The sequence below is a fragment of the Pan paniscus genome, chromosome 5 (genome assembly GCF_029289425.2).
Source record: "Pan paniscus chromosome 5, NHGRI_mPanPan1-v2.0_pri, whole genome shotgun sequence".
Lineage (NCBI taxonomy): Eukaryota > Metazoa > Chordata > Mammalia > Primates > Hominidae > Pan > Pan paniscus.
The window spans coordinates 164,683,951-164,707,956 of record NC_073254.2 but is presented as its reverse complement, the minus strand read 5'-3'; the positions used below and the strand labels follow the sequence as shown (position 1 = coordinate 164,707,956).

At 36.6% G+C, this 24,006-nt stretch overlaps 1 protein-coding gene across 3 annotated transcripts in view; it reads right to left on the bottom strand.

Annotated features, from left to right (window-relative positions):
* The window catches only part of UTRN (utrophin), a 568,097-nt gene that overhangs the window by 135,017 nt on the left and 409,074 nt on the right, over positions 1-24,006 (bottom strand). For all 3 annotated transcript variants that reach the window (XM_014345496.4, XM_063605516.1, XM_008963924.6), the window contains one exon: positions 17,521-17,677. In XM_014345496.4, the coding sequence (XP_014200982.4) occupies positions 17,521-17,677 (157 nt within the window). The remainder of the gene's footprint in view (positions 1-17,520; positions 17,678-24,006) is intronic.

The following is a 24,006-nucleotide window of genomic DNA, read 5'->3' as shown; positions in this document are numbered from 1 at the left end:
CAAAAATTAGCTGGGTGTGGTGGCAGGCACCTGTAATCCCAGCTACTTGGGAGGCTGAGGCAGGAGAGTCATTTGAACACGGGAGGCGGAGGTTGCAGTGAGCCGAGATCGAGCCATTGCAGTCCAGCCCGGGCAACTGGGCGAGACTCCGTCTCAAAAAAAAAAAAAAAGAAAAGAAAAAGAAAAATAAAAAAATGGAATTATGTGATTCTCCAAGATGAAGCCAAAATATTTCATAAGCAGAAAACTGTGTTGCAAGACTCTTATATCAGTTTAGATTCTTAGAAAGCAAAGAAATAAATGCAGCGGTTTTTTTGTGAACCGGTTTGTTCCAGAATAAAAGGGCAAAGCAATTCTCTAAGGAGGTATAAATGATCAGCTAGATGACATCACACACACTAATTTCGGATAAATATAAATTTCTTCAACTAATGTGTTTAACAAACCATGGAGAGCTTTTCTCCTATCCTTCTAGGCATGACTAACCCACACATCAAACCAGTTCTCCTCTTCCTCTTTGTGGAGAGAACCTTGACTCAGGTGTCTGATATTCCAAAATTGTTTTCTAAATTTCTATACATCTACGAAGTACTAGTATTTTACTGCTAACAATACAAGGATCACTAATAATAGAACAAAAATGAGAAATCACAGGCCAGGGTATGGTAAAGCTTCACTTTCACACATTGCTGGAGGCAAAAAATTGGTTTGATCATTTGGGAAAGTAGGCTGGCAATATATCAAAAGTCATTACTATGGTCATATTGTGTGAAACAGGAATTTCACTTTTGGGAATATATCCTAAGAAAATGATCCAGAAAAGCTACGAACACAAAAGTGTTCATTATAACATTATTTATGATTTTTAAAAAATTGAAAGAAACTTAAATCTCCAACACCTGGAATATATTTAGGTTCTATGATATGGCCACAATAGAGGCCATTATGCAACCTTGAAAAGTTATTGTGATAATGACCACATAGCAATGTGAAGAAATAGGCATGACATGTATCTAAGTGAAAAAGATGACATAAAAACTCTGCACCCAAGTAAAACTATGCAAAAGGTAAATATGCAAAAAGGAAATAATGCAAAATGAAAAGGGTTGTTATGGTGATAAAATTATGGCCATGTTTTTATTCTTTATTTTATAAACTCTGTAATATGTTATTATTTTCATAATTAAAAATTATACTTTTAAGAAAGGAATGCCCACTAGAATTGAGCTCATTTAGCATTGAATAAATTACTACTTTCCAAGAACAGCATTATTAAGAAAATGTGTTTAGAAACCCATTTTTTTGTATTTGTAACAATCATAAAACTTTCCCTTTATATTTTGCTTCAATGACCTGGGGCTATATTTATTTATAAAATATAATGCATGACAACATAGTCACTGAATGAGAGACTCCATATGTTTAAGCTTCTCCCTGCATTTGTTAAGAATCTCAACTCATCTAGCATTCAAAGGTATCAAATTCCTACAACAGAGAGAAGCACAAACACTGGAAGAATCTAGCAATATCCAGCACATACAGCTAAAAAAAAAAAGCTATATTTTAAAAGCTATCTCAACAATTAAAGGTATGCCAATTCATTTTCCCTTATATAAAAATCTTTCCCATTCTTGATTTGAAAATTTAGGCAGTATTAAGATAGAGAAAAGATAACCTCTGAACTGACTACAATATCAAGGCATAAAGTGCCATTGTGTTATTTAATTTGCTTACATTTCAAACATGTCATGTAACTGAAATGATTTCTAGCTCTCGAGACAAGATTATTGCTTACACTTCTATGTCAGCTATTACCTTTATTAAATATTTGGCTATTTAAAGTAGGAATGTTTTCAAAATGTAATATTCTTTAGAACGCAAATGAATAAAAAAGAATTACTGAGAAATAAAGAGACAAAAGGAGCATTCACACCAAAGGACATGTTCCCTTTGGGTATAGCTCTTTCAGTCAACATTCAACTTTTATCGAGCATCCAGAGTACCAAGCATAAAAAAAAAAAGACATAGAAAATAAGTCATTGTGTTAGATTCTGATAAATGCTATAGAAAAAGAAAGAAGTAGAAAAGGGTGAGGGGGGGAAAGAGAGAGAGAATGAGAGAGAGAGAAGGAGTGCTCAGAGGGAGCTGCAGTTCAAGTAGAGAAGTTGAGTAAAGAAGGGGCATTTTGGGCAGAGCAGACAGCCTGGCACTGTGACTGAAAGCTCAGCAAGGGACCAGTGTGGCCGAAACCAGTGTGTCAGAGAAAAAACAGCAAGAGAGGAAATGAGCAAGGTGTGAGTGGGGGTAGGTCAGATCAGGTAGGGCCTTGCAGACCATTCCGAGAGCTGTGGCTTTTCCTCTGAATAAGTTAGGAAGCCCCTACAGAGTTTGATTTATTTTAATAGGAACACTCTGGTTGCTGGACTGATACTTTCAGAGACAGAGGAGTGTGACAGGTGGTAGATTCAGATTCTATATTTTGAACAGAGAACCAACAGGATTTCCTAACAGACTGAAAATGAGAGAAAGGCAGGACTAAAGGTGATTATTATTTGTTACCTAAGCAACTGAAATAATATTCCTACCAACTGAAATGCGGAACGCTGGGTAGAACATGTTATAGGGGCCAATTCAGGAAGCCAGTTTGGTCATATTAAGTGTGAGGTGTTTATTACACACTCAAGTAGAGATGACATGTAAACGGATATATCTTTGGGAGTGCTTGGCATATAGATGGCATTTTTAAACCCAAGAAGGAGTGAACACAGAGAAGGTGACATGGCCTGACAAGTGACACATCCCAATTTTAGGAGACAGGGGAGAGAAGGAAGAACCAGGAATGGAAACTGAGAAAGAGCTACCAGTGATGTAAGAAAAACATCAGGAGAATGTGGTGTTCCAGAAGTCAAGTAGAGTCCGAGGAACAGTTAATAAGTCAGCAGGAAAGGTGAGGTCTTGGAATGAACCCCTAGTCAAAGCTCAGCCAACACTAACAAACACAGACATCACAAATTACAACAAGGGGCATGTAACTCAGAGTGGGGCTCAGGATGGCTTCCTTACCTAAGGAGATGGAAAGATGCTTGAAGCAAGTTTTAAGAGGCATTCAATATTGTGTTACATGTGTCAGAATATATATGTTAATGTTCTTCGCAATGCAAGCAGGTCTGGCTATGTGATTGCAGACCTCAGTGTAACAGGGCCCCTTGTCCAAATATTACTAAGAATCTCAAGATGGCAGCAGAAGAACATTAAGCCAAGTGCAGAAACCTTGTAAGAGCAGAGCCCTGTGTGACTGCATGGGACACCTGAGAAGCTGGCCCTAAATGCAGGGTAGCTGAATTATAACAAATAGAGGTATTGCTGGTACAGCAGGCTTCTTTAGCTTTTGGTTTCAAAAAAGCAGTTAACTGCTTACTGGAGAATATAAGCAGAAAAAAATAAATGATGCAAACATGAGACAAATCTGCTAGAATGTAATTTACTTTTTTCCCAACTTGCTTTCAAAGCTAAATCAGCATATATGGATCTGAAATCATTACAGAATGACAGCAAAAAAGGGCAGAGCACTCATTAAATTTGATAGCACTAATAAAACTACATGAAAAAGGAGACAGAAAACAGGCTTACTTTCCATTGGTATGCAGACAAAATTAAAAAAAAAATCTCCTACATAGTGCCTTGAAAGTTTTGGTTAACATCCCTCAATGAACAGTTAATATACAAAATTCATTTTGGTTCCACCCCAGTGACATAAAAAATAATGCCTGAATCAGAATACTAAATATCAATGTTAAAAATGAGACAGAAATTCTTTTGCTTTTCATAGTAATAAAATAGTATCCTTCCCTGTACTTTTTTTTTTTTTTTTTTTGAGACAGAGTTTCACTCTTGTTTCCCAGGCTGGAGTGCAATGGCGCGACCTTGGCTCACCGCAACCTCCTCCTCCCGGGTTCAAGCGATTCTCCTGCCTCAGCCTCCCGAGTAGCTGGGATTACAGGCATGTGCCACTATGCCTGACAAATTTTGTATTTTTAGTAGAGACGGGGTTTCTCCATGTTGGTCAGGCTGGTCTAGAATTCCTGAGCTCAGGTGATCCACCCACCTCAGCCTCCCAAAGTGCTGGGATTACAGGCATGAGCCACTGCACCCTGCTTTTTATTTTATTTTTTTTTGAGACAGAGTTTCGCTCTTGTTGCCCAGGCTGGAGTACAATGCTGTGATCTTGGCTCACTGCAACCTCCACCTCCCAGGTTCAAGCGATTATCCTGCCTCAGCCTCCCACGTAGCTGGGATTACAGGTATACACCACCATACCCAGCTGATTTTTTTGATTTTTTTTTAGTAGAGATGGGGTTTCACCATGTTGGTCAGGCTGGTCTTGAACTCCTGACCTCAGGTGATCCACTCACATCAGCCTCCCAAAGTGCTAAGATTACAGGCATGAGCCACTGCACCCAGCCCCCTGTACTCTTTAAAATACATGCACACATAAATTTATTCCTTCATCCAGCTAATATATGCAATACAGGTTGAGTATCTCTAATTCAAAATCTAAAATACACCAAAATCCAAACATTTCTGAGTGTCAACATTGTTACTCAAAGGAAATGCTCTTAGGAGCATTTTGAATTTCAGATTTTCTGATTAGGGATGGTCACCTGGTAAGTGTAATGCAAATATTCGAAAATATGAAAAAATCTGAAATCTAAATAATTTTGGTCCCAAATATTTCACTAAGGGATCCTCAATTAGTACCTATTCTAATGTGGCACTGGATTAGGTGCTGAACTTGTATTTTCTTCTTTCAGCCTTATTCTAAGTATCATCACAAAAGGAGGTAAGCAGCATCCCTTACTCTACTGCATACTCCAAAACATGCCATGGCTAATTTGGAGGATTTTCTCCCTAAAGCATTTTGGTAACACCCTTTAGTGATTTCTTACTTATTCCAAGGCATCTTTCAGCTCAAAAGCATCTTGCTCTGTGGAGCCTTTCCCAATCTTCCCAAGCACAAATAATCGTGATTCGTGTCTCCTTGGCTGTGTGTCCATGCCTGTATTACAGCACTTTTAATATCTACTGTAGTTACTTGTTTTCAAGCCTGCATCACTGCTAGAGAGTGAAGTGAGCTCCATGATGGCAAAAATAGTCTTACAAACTCATGCATGCTTGGCACCTAGCAAAGTATGCAGCAAACATCAGGTACAATATAGAAGTTTCAACCTGAGTGAATATATGAACTGCTAGATAAAATAAATTATCTCTGGGCTAAATATGTGCAGAGGCAGTAAAATGATTGTTTTGCAAAAGGGTTCATTGGTTTTACAGGCCTCTGTTTCTTGCCTACATTTGTGATCCACTCTTAATTTTACCACCAGAGAGTGACACCTATTAGGCTGTCTCACCTCTCCCTCTAAACATGGACATTCTATGGCCCTTTGGGGTAAAGTTGCAATATTACATATTATGATTAGGAGACAAGTCCAGGTGCAGACAACTAAATGGGGTGTGGCAGGTAGGTGCAGGCTCACTGACAGAACTGCTGCTTCAGGCCTGCACACAAGTAACAGCTTGACTAATGGGCCTTAAAGAGCTGAGTGTTTAATAAGGAGTAAGTCAACACAGATTGGCAAAGGTTGGAGAGGAACTTGGAAAATAATTTTTTTTAATTTCAGAAAAAGACAAGTTTCCCACTGTAGGCAACCTTCTAACACAGCAAGACCTCAAAATTATAGAATTTCAGGCAGAGTCTCCGATTACTTTAGTAGGGTAAAAAAATTCTACCACACCTACGTGTGCACAGACACACACACACACACAGCCTAAATTTAACAGTAGGGTGTTGTTGTTTTAAAGACAATGTTAGAATTTGTTATTTTAATGAGCAAGTTTGCTAATGTTTCTTGGCAATTCAGCTTACGGCCAGATATGTTCTGAGTCTTATATAATAAAGCTTCAGTATAGGAAATAAACTGGGTTAAGCAAAGGCCAGAGTAGCCCTGAGGGAAAGAACACACAAACAAGAAATTATACCTGAATCGTGCACTTTCAATTATTCTAGATTTGCTTTTCTAACATCAAATATGCATTCTATTGGAGAAAGGGTATTAGAGCTCTGATAATTGCTCCTACATAACTTAATATTTACATTGTTATGAAAATGAAGTGCAAATTGTACAGTAAAATCTGCATCTGCAATTTTATCCACTCAAGAGCATTTGACTAGAGTAAATCCATAACATTACAAACACTATATACATTGTAGGTGCATTATAGGTAATTGTTGACTGAATGATAAGCTCACATTCTTGAAAGGGAAGTTGCATATAAGTGACCTCAGCTTCTTCAAAACTTCAAAAATGATTCTAAAAATTCGATTGAAGTCATTAGATGAGAAGATTCAACTTTACCCATTTATTTTATTATTTATTAGTAAGCTGGGTTTTTTTTTTTTTTTTTTTTGAGACGGGAGTCTCAATCTGTTGCCAGGCTGGAGTGCAGAGGTGCGATCTCGGTTCATTGCAACCTCCGCCCCCTGGGTTCAAGCGATTCTACTGTCTCAGCCTCCAACAAGTAGCTGAGATGATAGGCACCCGCCACCACACCTGACTAATTTTTATATTTTTAGCAGAGATGAGGTTTCACCATGTTGGCCAGCCTAATCTAGAACTCCTGGCCTCAAGTGATCCACCCGCCTCGGCTTCCCAAAGTGCTGGGATTACAGGTGTGAGCCACAGTGCCTAGCCTATCCATTTATTTTAAAACAGTCCTTAAAACACTACATATTTTTTAAGTAGCAATTTATGTTAACATTTGAGGGAATTAAACATGTACTTACATGAAAAAAATAATGAGTGTGCTGTTTACCAAACTGATACTTGCAAAGACTAGAAGGTGACCCTTGTCTAATTTGACGGGTTAATCTAGATAGTAATTGAAAGCAAGTTCTGTTGGGTTATACCAGGTGGTAAATAACAGGTATTAATACAGTTTTATTTAGTTAAAACTGCTCATGTAGCCTATATAGTTTTAAACAAAATAAAAATGATCAAAACTATCAGAAAAGGCTCCCAACAATTATGGGAAAAGATATCAGCCACCTTTTACTGAGTGTTTACTATGTGCTAGGCCCCAGGTCTCAAATGTTTATGTATTGTTGAAGCACTGAACAAAGTACTTATTATTGATGTTGCTGAAAATATATCAATGTTCTGAGACACTGATTAAAACACCCAAGAAAGTACGCACATTTAATTAAGGATCAACAATACACTGAAGTTTCATAATAGCAGTGCCTGGGGCATTTACACTACGGAAGGAAAGGATGCCAATCTGTGAATCACTCATTTCTGTGTGTAAGAGAAGGGTGTTGAGCTGAGTCTTTGCTATGGGGCTTCCTGCCTGCTCATCACTAGGGTCTGCTACATTTTCCCAGCAGCATCAACATCACTAGCTAGTTTGCTTTTCTGCTTTGTTTCTGGCCTGTAGAATGATTGTCATGTTTTGAAGCCCATAATGCCATGTTTGGTTTTCTGTTTTTTATATTTGATCTATAACCGCTAGGTGTTTGAACATAGGAGATGCTTTAAAGCATTGCTTTATATCCCTATTCTAAGGGGAAATCTCAGAGCCATCACCTAAACATTTAAATGTAAAGTATTCCCTCTGGATACAGCCAACAAACCACAAGCACAGGGCTTTTAGTAATAGGAATTATTAAAATATATCACTGAGGTGCAGAGGCTATACCTTATTGCTCTTCGTACAGAAGCATCAACTTTAACATTAAGACATTTGGTGAATAGTGTGGATAGGTGGGTGGATGGATGGGGAATGAAATGATTGGCACCACTATTATCAAAGAGTAACTTTGAAAAGGAGTCATTAAATCATTTATGTACATATAAAGGACTAGAATATAAAGGACTAGAATATAAAAAGATAGTTTGGAATCAAAAGACTCAGAATATATGAGTTTCTATAAATCAACCCCTAAATAAAGGTTGTATATAGTGGCATTCAAAACTTGCATTTATGAGATCATACCTTTTGGAATAATTAAATTAGTGTTAAGTTCTTTGTCTCTTCACAAAATTCCATCTGATATTCTTTAGACATCTTAAATTAGCAGTGAGAGTTTACGTCAAATTAATCAGTATTGTGTTGCTTGAAATAAAGTAATTCAAACTATTACCTTAAGATTAGAGAATGAATTAGAAATCAAGTACAAGGTCCCTTTCTTTCTATGGGAACTTTTAGGGAATAAAAAACCTTGGCTAATATTAGTATCAAGCCATCTGAGGGTTGATCTTGATTGATTCTAATTATGTACTTTTGAGCTGTAAGACAAGAGTTCTTTGTAGCTAAAAAGATTTTTAAACTTTATTACAAAAAGGAAAAGACCTAAAAAGTAGGAGATCAAAAAAATACTAACAGAATTTATAATAATAGACAAGACTAAATGAAAAGAGAAGCAACTTTATTTCAGTAAGCTAAAACATATCTGAAAAAATTGGTCTTAAAAGTTATTTTATGTTCTGTTTAAAGCTACATCATAATGTTATAATTGAAAAGAGTTCTATATTCCCTTAAAGAAGAGATTGGAAATAAATGGGTACATGAACTAAAAGCTTGCCCGAATTGCAACGAAGTGCTATGGTTCGAATGTCCCCTCCAAAACTCAAGATGAAATTTAAGTGACACTGTGCTGATATTAAGAGGAGCAGCCTTTAAGCGGTGATTAGGTCATGAGGGTTTGACCTTCATGAATGGACTAATGTCATTATCACAGTGGGAGTGGTTTAGTTATAGCGGGAGTGGGCTCAAAGGATAAGTTCAGCTTCCATCTCCTCTCTGTCATGAACACTCTCTTGCCTTTGTGCTTTCCACCATTGGATGACACAGCAGGAAGACCCTCATCAGATACAGGCCCTTGATTTGAACTTCCCCGCCTCTGGAACTGTGAGCCCAGCCTCCAAAAGTGTGAGCCAAATAAATCTCTGTTCCTTATAAATGACTCAGTCCCTGACATTCTGTTATAGCAGCAAAAGACAGACTAAAACACCAAGGGAGAAAAGTTGGGGTTACAGAAGTGGATGACTGGGCAAAGACAACCTGAGATTTGGGAAAGCAATGTGCAGTTCACAGCTCAGCCATAACCTTTTGGGAAATGATTTCTCAAAACACAGAGAACAGGAACTCTAAGTTTAAGGATAAGCAGAGGATCTCCCTTGAATGTAAATTTCATGTAAACAGGGACTGTGTTTTTTTCTATACCAGGACCTCTCTGGTGTCTTAGATCCTAGAAGAACTCAGAGGGGATGAAGGCGTGAGGAGTCAGAGGCCCGAGGAGTCAGAGCCTCTAGAGAAGAAAGGAAACTATGAGAGGCCAAAGGCAAAGCCTCTAAACACTTTATCTAAAAAATGGCACTCTTTTTTATCGATTCAGTTTTGGGACTGGAAAATACAGAAGACTTCTTGGTTTATACATGGTCTTGTAAAAGAATCAGTACTTACAACACTATTGCAATTCCAAGTATTGAAGCAATCGCAGAATTACCTCTGGACTACAAATTTACAAGATTCTCTTCAAGCAATTAAAAAATAGCTGGCTACTATCCAAACCTTCCACTGGTCTTATCAAATGATCAGACACTGATAACCAAATAAGTTATCTTTACTGAAAAGTGAAGTGAAGACCCATATATGCAGCTAAAAAAAAAAAGTTAATTTTCAAAAAAATACTGTAAAAGGCTTTAAGAAACGAGTTTTTAATGAAAATTGGCCAAGAAGTTGATATTTGTCCATAGGTCTCCTTTTATAAGCCATCTTGATGTTTAACAACTCTTATTATATTAAAATCTGAGTATCCTAGAACTTAAAAGAACCTTATTGAAATTTTCTATATGAATAGTTTTGAGATTAGAAGTCACCTGGGGACACACACCACACACACACATTCACTCTTACACAAATGCCTAGTCCAGCAGTTCTGAAAGTGTGGTCAATAGACCAATAGCATAACATCACCTGAGAACTTGATAATGCACATTTGCAGGCCCCACCCAAAACCTGCTGAATCAGAAGCTCTGAAAGTGGGGCCTACCAATCTGTGGCTTAACAAGCCCATCAGGTGATTCTGATTTACACTATAGGTTGAGCCCATATCCTCCAGAGACTGGCTTAATTGGCCTGGGTAAATATAACTGAGCATTGATATCTTTTAAATGTCCTAGGAAAGTGCAGCCAGAATTGAAAACAACTGATCTATACCAATTCTTTCAATTAATAGCCTCACTGAGTCCAGTGAGATTAAGTGATTTTTCCAAGCTATTAGGTTTTATGCTATTCCTGTGTTCTCCCAAACAAGAAAATAAAGAGACATGATTTCTTCCCTGATCATACAGCAAGTATGGAAGAGAGATGGTCTAGAAGTCAACTATCTCAACCTCCATTGTTACCCATTAGGTTTTTTTCTCTCTAATAATGTTAAAGGCTATTTAATTTATTTCATCAACTTTAACCCTTACATTCTCAACTGGGAACAAAAATTGGTTCTTGGGGTGAAAAAAATCTTAGATATGGATTGTGACCTTCCAAAATCAGCCTACCCAACAAAATCTTTTGTATTAATTTCTCTCATTAGGAAGAAATTTATAGTTAAAGCTATTTAATTTAATTTGAATTTAATTTTTGTAATTGAAAAGGAGGGTAATGATGAAAAGGTTGAGAAAAAATGCTTTAAAGGGTTTTTTACAGGCATACTACAATCCAGGATTGCTGTGTTCTATGTGCTATGTATAGTCCTATTAGTAGCTATTTGTTGCAAGATACTTGGAGCCAAATAATGTTTACAGTATAGGTTCCTGGCTACTCTTTATGCTGTAATTTCACTCTGTCTATCATGGGCAGTATTAGAAAATACACTGGGTTTTCACACACTATCAGTATTTTACCTGGATTGTAGTGGAGAATTTAGCATATTGATGCATGCAATGGGAAAAAAAAGAATTTTGTTAAAATTTGTAAATGTTCATAAAAATCCCAGATATACAGTGGGATGAGTATCTCTGGGTAGGTAAAAAAAATTGCGGAACATTTTCCCTCACAGTCAGTAGCTTTGTTTGATACTTACCAATAAGTATATGATGACATACTTGAAATGTATTTGCAGAATGTCATTGGAATATTATAATGAGAATACGTAATCAAGTTTAGGACTAAATGAAAGATGCTGTCTCATGTATGCTTTAAATAGAGAATTGATTTCTTTTCACAATAAAGCTATTTTTCCTTAAAAAATAAAATAAACTGCCAGGCATATAGTAAGTAAATGAAAGTAAGAGAGGGAAGGAGGGATGAAAACTCAGGTTTGCTTAAACTACACTGTGCCTCTCATGTTCCTCTACCGTAAATAAGAGGACTGGACTCTTATTTCTTAGGGTTCTTTCAGTCCAATAATTGACAATTCTAAATTATACATGCATATACACTAAATAAAGACTTTTCCTGATCAATGGAATATGACAGCAGAGGAAAAGGACATTTTCAAGGACTTAAAAAAAAAAAAAAGCTGCCCTGAAATATAGAGCAATCTCTTACACACCCATAAGAGATTTTGATTTTAAGAAAAGACTCAGGATAAGTTAGAGACTTAGGTTTATGTTCGAACACTGGCCAAAAACTATTAAATAAACTCTTAGGAAGGGAATTCTTGGATGCAAGGCTAAGGTTAAACTATGCTTAGACTATTCGATAATTATGACTGATGATGTTCAGTAAGATAAATAATTACGGGTAGGTACCACACTTCTTTAAATATTGCTCTAAATCTACAAATGCATAATCATTAGCCCTAACTGTAATAATGTAGATTTATATTAGTATGAATTAATGTTAATTATATATATTTTATATAATATTTATAGTAACGTAATTTTAAAACATTACTCTTGGCAATTGGTAAAGAAGGTTGCTTTTGACAGAATATACATAATTAAATAAAATTATACACTGCCCTTCAGCACTTTACTTTTCCTAAATTACTTTCATTTCCACTATTTCATTTGATTGTCAGAACAATTCTGTGTAGAAATGGAACTACTTGCTACAGTTTGAATGTCTATGTGTCACCAAAATTTACAGGTTGAAATCCTAACTCCCATAGTGATGGTATTGGGAGGTGGGTCTTTGGAAGGTGATTAGGGCATGAGTGAGGAGCTGTCATCAATGGGATCAGTATCATATAAAAGACTACCTTCCACTATGGGAGGACACAGTGAGATGACATCATCCATGAACCAGACAGTGGGCCCTTGGCAGACACCAAATCTACTAGTGCACTGATCTTGAACTTCTCCGCCTTCAGAACTGTAAGAAATAAATTTCTATTGTTTATAAGCCACCCAGTTTATAGTATTTTGTTACTGCAGCCCAAAGGAACTAAGATACTACTTATTTCCATACACTGAAGCTTGGGTAAGTCAAATGACTTTTTCAGGGTCACCCAGGTCATCAGTGACAGAGCCAGCCTTTAAATAAAAGTATTCTCATTCTAGCTCAGTGCCTTTTCTACTACCAGTACCTCACTCACACCTCTAACCCAAATTATCACACCTATGAGGAGCCAACAACCCTCCTTACCTGCCTCCAGTGCACCCTAAAACCCATGGCCACACACAATTCACAGTAGATTATCTACATTACAGATCTTGTGTCTCACATTAAAAAATGTGACACTGGACTTTCAAACCTTTACTCACAAAGCAACAGCAAATGTCACAACCTATAAAGAAAATATGAAGAATTCATGTTTTTGGGTTTTTTTGTTTGTTTTTGAGATGGAGTCTCACTGTGTCGCCAGGCTGGAGTGCAGTGGCGTGATCTTGGCTCACTGCAACCTCTGCCTCCTGGGTTCCAGCAATTCTCCTGCTTCAGCCTCCCAAATAGCTGGGACTACAGGCGCACGCCACCACACCCAGCTAATTTTTGTATTTTTAGTAGAGGCGGGGTTTCACCATGTTGGCCAGGAAGGTCTTGATCTCTTGACCTCATGATCCGCCTGCCTTAGCCTCCCAAAGTGCTAGGATTACAGGTGTGAGCCACCGTGCCCAGCCAGAAAATTCATCTTTTAAGCTTTTATTTCTTCCCTCGAGTTTTTCTTTTCTGTAAGGGTAATGTCAAACATGATGGCAACTAACTTACTTATTAATACATGATGGCTACCCTGGAAGGAATCAAGGAATCCTCCAGCCCTGTGACTTCAGCAATGACCTACAAAGAATGCTTACCCCAAACCCAGCACACCTTTCTGTACTGTGTCATGTTCTAGAGGAAGCAGATAACTGGAGGGTTTTTTCTATAAATTCTGTGAATCAATTTATTCAGCTAATCTATACCGAGTACTAATTTAGCAGAAAGCTAGCATTATACACTAAAATATTAGTTCTTGAGAATAATATGTTAATATTCATTTCTTTATTGTCCATTTTTGGAAGGCAGCTAAAGAAAAAGATAGGGTGAAAAAGGTGGCTTCATATTCTTTCATAAACTAAGCTAGGAAACTGACATAATAGAGCAAAAAAGAGGGAACAGACTCAAGTAAAAACAAAAACAAAAATGTGAGGATATATCTCCAGTGCTTAGAATGGTGCTAGGACATAAAAATTATTCGGTAAGTAGGTTTTAAATGGATGATGAATATATTTGGAGTCAGACAGACCTAAGACCCACTGCTCCACTTGTGCAATGGATTGCATCCTGTCACTGTTTGAGCTGGTATCCTCTCCCCTGCATCACTGATTCTTCCCACTTCACAGAATCATTCTTACCAGCATAGAACATGCTGAATAATAAAATAATATTAATATATTATTTCATAATTCACTACTCAGCAATGAGTTATAAAACCACTACTTGACCCTACATTCTTTCTTCAGCTACTATCTGATTTTTCTGTTACCTTTGTTGTAAAAGTCCTTAAAATGGTTTTCTATACTTTTGTTCATATTCCCTCTTCAATCTACTCCAATCATGCTTCCAACTCCATCATGCCACTGTAACACCTCTTGTTCAAGGTCAACAAGATGGTCTCGAGATGATTAATTTTCTGTCCTCATCTTATTTAATCTCTCAGCAATATTTGATCCTTGTGATCACGCCCTCCTTCATAACACACTTTCCTCCTTTGGCATCCTGGACTCTGTTCTCTCTTGGTTCTTCTAGCCTTCTGGCTCTTCCTTCTCAGTTTCCTCATTTTCCCAACCTCTGAAGTTGTGGCTTCTCAGGGCTCATTTCTTAGAATATTTTTTTTCCCTTGGTACAATCACGTACAATCTCTCCCTATAAGTGATCTCATCCAATCCCAGGGCTGATATACAGGCTGACAATTTTGATCTCTAATCCTGATCTTTCTTCTAACTCATCTCTAATCCTGATCTTTCTTCTAACTTCAGATTTATATATCCAACAGCTTAAACATCTATAAGCTTAACATGTCAAACATCGAGCTCTTACATTTCCTTCCCAGACTGCTCCTCCAGCAGTTTTCTTATCTCTCTAAAAGGTACTTCCATTTTCCCTTTGCTTTGTCCAAAAATCTTTGACTTCTGACATCTGTGGCTCTTATTCTCTCATTCCACACATCTAATCCATCAGCAAATTTTGTTGATTCTTTCCAAATGTCTTCAGAAAGCAGTTACTCTTCATCATCTCTCCTGCTATACCCTTTTCCAATTCACCACCACTTGGGTTACTGAAATGGTGCTGAACTCCTCTATATTCTACTCTTCATAATTTACCTATTTATTACATAATATTAGATCACAGCACTATAGATACCTACAACTTCCATGGCTTCCTCTCTCATTGAGTAAAATCCAAAGTCCTTAAGAAAAAATATTCAAGGACCTAAATGATCTGAATCCCTTTCTCCCACCCGCCACCCCAGCTTCATCTCCTATCTACCATATTTGGCTAAATTTTTTCAAACATATTGGTCTCCCAGCTATTCCTCAAATATGCCCCAAACATTGCAGGCTCTGTGGCCTTTGTGCTCTCTGCCTCCTTTCCCTAAATGTTCTACTTTCAAGAGGGGTTGCTAAGTGCTTACTACATCACTCCAGGTCTCTGTTCAAAAATCACCCAATTTGTGACACTTTCCTGACCTTCTCCATATAAAATAGCACCTTGGCCTATAATCCCACATCCTCCTGTATCTTCTTGACCTTGCTTTATTTTTGTTATTACCGTAGGACATATATATTTATTGCCTATTTGTCTAGTGTCCATCTCTCACAATCAGGTAAGAACCTGGTTTTGTTCATTATTGAGTCACCAGTGACCAGAATATGCTGGTTCATATTAGGCACTCAATAAATACTTGCTGAATAAATGAACCAATTGTATTACCATCATTATCAGTATTATCTTCATTACCTAAAGGCTTAGGTCTCAAGGACTGAAGCAGAGCAACTGCCTGCAGTGCTCTAAGATAGAGCAAAACACAACCTAAATCCAGGTTACCTTGCTGGGAGGGAGGCCAAAATACAGCCAGGACAGACTGAGAGGCTGATACATACTTTATGTGCTAAGGCCAGAAGAGGAAAATCATTTCATACCTCAAGATTTGGATTTCAGTAAACACTATTAGCATATGGCCATAAGCAGCTTGTATTCCTTACAGAGCACATCTATTAGAAGAGCTTTGTGTTATTCTGTTTCATCCCTAATACTGTAACCCACAAAAAGGGACTACTGTATGAATAATTAACAGAAGTAAAAGTTAGAAAAAGGAGAGAATATGATTTTCTTAAATCGGTCATTTTAAATCTTCTATTATTATTATCTTGCATATCATACATCAACAGTGTTTTCCTTTTTCTTATCTTGGAGCTATTTCTCTATCATATTCCTGCTTCGAGTAGAAAGAAAAAAAATACACCCAAATGGTAATTTTGATAATCTAGTCACAAGGGTTCAAAAAGCAAATAAATAAATTTCAGGGTCTTATCATTTTGTATTAAAGCAACTTATTACATAAATGACATTTTCCTTTAGGAGATGTGTGCATTCGTGTTTGTCATTTTAAAAATGGAAATAGAATCATAGTGTCACCTTAAAATGACCAGATTTAGAATGAGAACTTTCATTACATGGGAGGAGTGAAAAATACAATAAAATAAGATGATATGTATATACAAGAAAATGGGCATAAAGAGATATTAAAGAAATCAATGGAAAGTGAACAAGGCACAAATTTAATCACACAAGGATCTAAGGATTAATGTGTCAGTTGATAACATTTCAGCATATCTTTTGGCTGATCAAAGTATACATTTGCATAGGAACAGAAATTTGAGCAGTATAAAAATGTAATCAAAGAAAGGGCTTGGCTCAGAAAAGTAAAACACATAAAATGATTTTAAATAGTATGGTCTTCATCTGCATTACTTTTTTTTTTTTTTTTACTACAAGTCCTTATTTTTCACTTTTATTAAACACAAACAAGATAGTTTGTAATTCCTTATGACTCGATGACTTTTGAATTTAAGATTAATTTGTAGTTTAGAAATTTTCTCAGGTCGGGTAAGGTGGCTCATGCCTGTAATCCCAGCACTTTGGGAGGCCGAGGAAGACAGATCACCTGAGGTCAGGAGTCTGAGTGAAATCCCGTCTCTAGTAAAAATACAAAAATTAGCCGGGCATGGTGGCATGCGCCTGTAGTCCCAGCTACTTGGGAGGCTGAGGCAGGAGAATCTCTTGGACCCAGGAGGTGAAGGTTGCAGTGAGCTGAGATCATGCCACTGCACTCCAGCCTGGGCAACAGAGCGAGACTCCATCTAAAAAAAAAATACAAAATACAAAATTAGCTGGGGGTGGTTGCAGGTGCCTGTAGTCCCAGCTACTTGGAAGGCTGAGGCAGGAGAATCACTTGAACCTGGGAGGCGGAGGTTGCAGTGAGCTGTGATCATGCCACTGCACTCCAACCTGGGTGACAGAGCAAGACTCCATCTTAAAAAAAAAAAACAAACTTAGTTGGGTGTGATGGCAGGCACCTGTAGTCCCAGCTACTTGGGAGACTGAGGCAGGAGAATCGCTTGAACCCAGGAAGTAGAGGCTGCAGTGAGCCGAGATCATGCCATTGTACTCCAGCCTGGGCAACAAGAGTGAAACTTGGTAAAACAAACAAACAAACAAAAAACAAAAAAAAAACAAAACCTCAATATATTATGATTGTAAAACCTATTAGAAATTTAGATAAACTTCATAATAAGCTAAAAGCAATATTATACTTTAGATACTGGTAGTGTTTGAAAAAAATTTAGTTAAATGTGAAGATAATACAAATGGAAACAATGTATGCACTTTAAATGTCTACTGGCAACTAAAAGCAGACGGTGGTGGTCGGGGGAATCCTGTGATAATTGGTTCAACTCTGATACTTATCTATAATTGTATTTCAAATATCTACCTCACTAGAATTTGAATTAAGCGACTCACTATAGGTTATCCACTTACCTTACAATGGTCATACTGGAGCTGTAAGGCTGGAACATCTCCTCCAATAGGCATTTGTTTCTTAAGCTCTTCATCTTTCATATTCAGCCATTTGATCAGTTCTTCTAAGGACATCAGCAACCTGTTCCACTTCTCAGCGCTGGCCTCCAAATGGGCCCTGTTGAGAGATAATAATAATAATAATAACCACATTTAGAAATGCAAATTACATTCACAAAATTATCTACCTTCCTTTAGCATAATAATCTTATCTGGCCAAGTAATGTTTACTTCCACAAAAGAGACTGACTCCTTGTAAATACATATATATATGTATTTATAATATATTATATATACATATATATGTATGATATACATATATACAATACATATATTACATAAATATATATATTTATACATATGTATACACACATATATCCATTTCCTGTAAGAAACAGCTATTTTGAATAGGCTATAATATTCAGAGGATTTATTGGTAATAACTATCAAAATTTAAAACACAGACCTATACAAAACGAAGGCTTTCAAGAAGGATGTCCGTGATAGAATGTACAATTATAAACCAAGTTTTGATAGTTTATGTATAGTACATACGCACATCCAAATATATTTTTTTCTCATTTTATCTCTATACATGGAGAGAGAGAGAGGAAAATAACCACTAAGAGCACAGTAAATACCTAATTTTAGCTATTTTTACGCCATTTAAGGATTTACAACAGACTCATAGTATTTTTCTTTCCAAAAAAAAAAAAAAAACCGACTAATTTTTTTATTTTTTATTTTATTTTATTTATTTTTTTTTTTTTTGAGACAGAGTATTGCTCTGTCACCCAGGCTGGAGTGCAGTGGCGCAATCTCGGCTCACTGCGACCTCTGCCTCCTGGGTTCAAACTACTCTGCTGCCTCAGCCTCCTGAATACAGCTGGAATTACAGGCATGTGCCACCATGCCCGGTTAATTTTCGTATTTTTAGTAGAGACGGGATTTCACCATGTTGTTCAGCCTGGTCTGAAACTCCTGACCTCATGATCCACCCGCCAGGGACTCCCAAAGTGCTGGGATTACAGGTGTGAGCCACCGCGCCTGGTCTTGATTAACTTTTTTAGGAATGGAAATTACTGATGTGTTACTTTCTCTTGTAACCAAAAACTCCTTCTGTTGTAACCAAAAAGCAGAATAGCAATGTTTACTTCAAAAAGTTGGAAAATAATCAGGCATTGCTTCGACAGGATACTATTTGGCTTAAGGTCGACCAATGTCTAGTGACAAATGACCAATGTGAATAGAGAACAGTTGGGCGAAAGTCACTGCAGTACTTTATACTCTCATTTAAAGGTGAGGTCTTTGTTTCAATAATAATTTCTGCATTTAACACAGAAATGCACCTTCAGATTCTTAGATTATGAACTCCATAATCACAGATATGTTTAGGAAATACATTTTGATATGGTTAAGGTTCCAATAAGAGCAAAGGCCCTTGAGAATAGGAGTGTAAATCTATGCACATGTTCCTTTTTTGCTCTTGTTAGGGCCCTGGTGAAAGCCCACTTATCCAGCCTCAGGCCCACTGGTGGGCTGGATTTGAAAATATGGATCAGTCAGAAACAACTCCAGCGACTCAAGGAATCGAACTGGACTTGACTCAATCCTGCATCATCCCAGAGGGCAGACTGTGAATGTGGGCTTGTGCCTTAACTTGGGGAAATGGAATTACTGTGACTGCCCATGATCTTTGAGGTTTAGAGGTGTAACAAGGCACACGTCTGCCTTTCATCAGCATATGCTGATTAAAAAACGCTGTGTGAAATAATAAAAAAAAGTTTAAATACAGAACGAAGTTCAAAGCATTTTGTAAATCTCTGAGAACAGTATGATTAGAAAATTTATTTTCTTGTATTTATGATCAGTTCTATTTATTCCACAGGTGCTACAATTGAACTCATTTTACAAAACTGTGGTTAACAAGGTCCTGATTCTGCTTGAGCTCCAGCTTTTCTGTGTTCATATTGATTAACTTTAGGCCAAATATGTAATTACCTTTCCCTGATAACTAATAATTTCATTTGTCACAGAGCAGAACTAAATAATTTCAATTATATTAACTGAAAATTCTCTGTAGTTCTAAGCCATTTTGCAGCAAATAAATTTGACTGAGCTACTGCAATTTCTTTCCAATATTTTTAATTGCAAAACCAGCTAGAAATCAGATGTCCTCAATCAAGAAGCACTTGAGTGTCTCCGTGTGCAAAACATTTATACGTGTTCCCTGCCCTTTTATTTCAGATGATTTGATCCTGCATCTTCAATGTCTGTAGTTTAACTCAATAATCAATAACTAAATCACACATTATATTCCTTTGAAATTGAGTTGCAAACACTTATTGTATTGAAATGCACACAAACATATTTTCCAATGCAGTCTTCTTTGACTGCACAGAAATAATGAAACTGATTACTGAAACTTACAGTATTTAGAATCTGAAAAACTATCTATTAATTATGAGGATGAAGACAATACTTTTTAAAAGAAATGCTGAAGTGGCTTTGAAATCAAAAAGAAAACATTGGTATATGTGTGCTTCTCTGCATCTTTGATTTTTCATAGTAAAAAGCAAGTTGATCTGCCAGAATCTTTGTCTGGCAAATCTGTTCTGGTTATTCTCAAATAGATTATAACTATGTGTTTAGTGGATTACTACCATATGCTCAAATAAATGCATGCTTCTGTAGCAGCCTTCAGTGTTCTAGTTTCATTTTAATTCTTTCATCTTGAAAGATGAAAGCCTTTTCTTGGGCAACAGGTCGAATGCTTTGTAAGAAGAAACTTTAAATTTGCGTTCAGCTTAGTGGTACTTTCTCAATTATCCTATAAGCATTTTAAAACTTAAATTTCTCTAAGACTATTGATAACTAGTGATCAACCAGATTTTCAAAATCTTCACATAAAACATTTCTTTATCAAACATATCTGTGGGCATTCATATTTTTAGACAATTGACTTATTCTAACATCTCAGCTGCTTCAGTTCACTCCTTTAGTACTTTGATATGTACAAAGCAATAAACACTTTTATTGACTGTATTATCAACCTAGGATGATGTCTACTACAGAATATCTTTTACGCAAGTTACTCCTTTTAAAATTGAATCACTTTTAAAACTCTATAAGTATTTTTAAGTGACCAGTTATTCTTAAAAAATGTAATGCAAAAACATGTTAAAAGGTAAAGACCCAAAAAACGGTACTTCATCATTTAAGCATAGTAGAAAGGAATTATGGAAGTAACTACAAACCAATATCTGTTTTAAATCAGCAAAAGCCTCCACCTTTCAAACAAACTGTATCTTCAAGCAAGTTATTATTCCTTCTCCCAGTGTACAGATATAAAAGGAAATAGTGTGAGTAAGTGTGAGAAGGAGCATTGGTTAAAATAAAATACAGTTTTTCATTTACTCAGTACAAGCAAACATTTACAGAGCACCCACTCTGGCAGATATCCCATCCTCTGTTGTGTAATGACTACCCAGAATCAAATGTCCAATTTGGTATTCTTACTACAAAAGTATATATATACTTTTTGGTTTATGGTAAAATCTCCAAACTATAAATTGGGTTATAATGAAAGAAAATACCTTAATTAGTCCAAGAACAACAAGTAACTTTAAAAGATTGTTCCTGCTCCCAGGAAAGGAATTAAGACATATTAGGAGAAAAGAGTCAAGTCTTCAGAATTCAGTCTGATGGTGCTGAAAAGAACACCAAAGCCGTGATTCCAATACGGTAGACATCAGCAGCATGTGGCTATTTACATTTAGGATAAATAAAATGAGTAAATTTTGAAATTCAGATTATCAGTTGCACTGGTCACATTTCAAGTGCTCAGTAGGCCACATATGGCTAGCAGCAATTGTATTAACCAGTGTAGATATAGATAATTTCTATCATTGGAGAAAGTTCTATTAGAATGTGCTACACTAGAGAAACCAGAAAAAAAAGAGAGCAGTTGAATCTTCCTCTATTAGATTTGGAAAAAAAAAAATTTAGTAGTTTTACAATACGGTTAGGAAAAGCAACTATCTAAGGCTAAACATAGTGTCAATGACATTGTAAAATGTGGTAACATTAGATTTAAATGATGATGTTAAAGGTTAATCTTCTCTACCGGCTTTTAAAAAGGTGCCCTGAATTTTTAAGAGACTCATAAAAGAAAGGGAAGATAGAATTTTATCTTTGAACTCTGTTTTCATTAGATTTGACAATTTTACTGGCCTTTGAAACCATATGTTAATAAAGATCTATATTAAACATCATTATGCTGATAAATGGACATTTAATTAAGACAATCTCAAATTAAATAAGTTTAACATGAAAATTTAAACCCATGTCATCCACAGCAGAGAACTTATTAGTGTATTTCCAATTCATATTTTTCCAGTGAGTAAAAAATATAATCAAAGTTCCTGACAGCCTGTCTTCTAGCTGACGTTTCAAATCATTAGCATTCTTCTCTTGTACAGATTGAAGTGAAATTTATCATTGTATGTATTGTTTTAGATGCTAAAGGAGATGTAGCATGTTGGATTTTAGCATATAAAAAGTTTAGGCTGAGCGCAGTGGCTCATGCCTGTAATCCCAGCACTTTGGGAGGCTGAGGTGGGTGAATCACAAGGTCAGGAGTTCAAGAGCAGCCTGGCCAACACGGTGAAACCCCGTCTCTACTAAAAATACAAAAAATTAGCTGGGCATGATGGCGGGCGCCTGTAATCCTAGCTACTTGGGAGGCTGAGGCAGGAGAATCTCTTGAACCCAGGAGGCGGAGGTTGCAATGAGCTGAGATCATGCCACTGCACTCCAGCCCTGGCAACAGAGTAAGACTCTATCTCAAAAAAAAAAAAAAAAAAGTTTAATCATGGCTATCCAAAGAGACTGAAAAATAACGTTTAAGATATTAACCTATGGTATTGAACCACATATTATTACATTGTTCCAATGGCCACACCATGGTCAAAGAAGTTAATACCTGTAAAACACTTAGGGTAGATCTAGCATATAAATATTAGCTGTTATTATTATCTTAGCAGACATTTTCTTTTTAAAAAATTATGATAAATTAGAGCAAATGTTCCCTGTCATGACATTTTATGCTATAAAACTTTAGTATCAACTTTAGCACAATAAAAGCATAATGTGAAATACAGAACCAATGCATATTAAATACTCCAAGTAGCATAAAGAGTATAAATCAGATGGCCTCATTCTCAAAAAAAAAAAAAAGGCCACCTGCAGAGAGAGAATTTGGGGACTAAAAAGGATCAAAATCTTTTAAAATAGGCATGGTGATATCAGAGCAGAACTGTAGGAGACTGAGACACAAAAAAACCATTCAAAAGATCAACTTATCCAGGAGCTGGGTTTTTGAAAAAAAAAATGAAATAAAATAGATAGACTGCTAGCAAGACTAATAAAGAAGAAAAGAGAGAAGACTCAAATAAACACAATCAGAAATGACAAGAGGGATATCACTACTGACCCCACAAAAATACAACCATCAGAGAATATTATGAACACCTCTATGCACATAAACTAGAAAATCTAGAAGAAATGGATAAATTCCTGGACACATACATTCTCCCAGGACTGAACCAAGAAAAGATTGAATCCCTGAACAGCCCAATAATGAGCTCTGAAATTGAGTCAGTAATAAATAGCTTACCACCCGAAAAAAGCCCAGGACCAGATGGATTCATAGCTGAATTCTACCAGATGTACAAAGAAGAGTTGATACCATTCCTAATGAAACTGTTCCACAAAACTGAGGAGGAAGAACTCCTCCCTAACTCATTATATGAGGCCAGCATCATCCTGATACCAAAACCTGCCAGAAACACAACAACAACCAAAAAAACTTCAGGCTAATATCCTTGATGAACATCAATTCAAAAATCCTCAACAAAACACTGGCACACTGAATCCAGCAGCACATGAAAAAGCTAATCTTCCACAATCAAGTAGGCTTTATCCCTAGGATGCAAGGTTGGTTCAACATATACAAATCAATAAATGTGATTCTTCACATAAACAGAACAAGACAAAAACCACATGATTATCTCAATACATGCAGAAAAGGCTTTCAACAAAATTCAACACCCCTTAGGTTAAAAATTCTCAACAAACTAGATATTGAAGGAACATACCTCTAAATACTAAGAACCATCTACAACAACCCACAGCCAACAACATACTGAATGGGCAAAAGCTGGAAGCATTCCCCTTGAAAACTGGCACAAGACAAGGATGCCCTCTCTCACCACTCCTTCAACACAATATTGGAAGTCCTGCCCAGGGCAATCAGGAAAGAGAAAGAAATAAAGGGCTACCAAATAGAAAGAGGAGAAGTCAAACTATATCTGTTTGCAGGTGACAAGATTCTATATCCAGAAAACTTCACAGTCTCAGCCCAAAAGCTCCTTAAGCTAATAAACA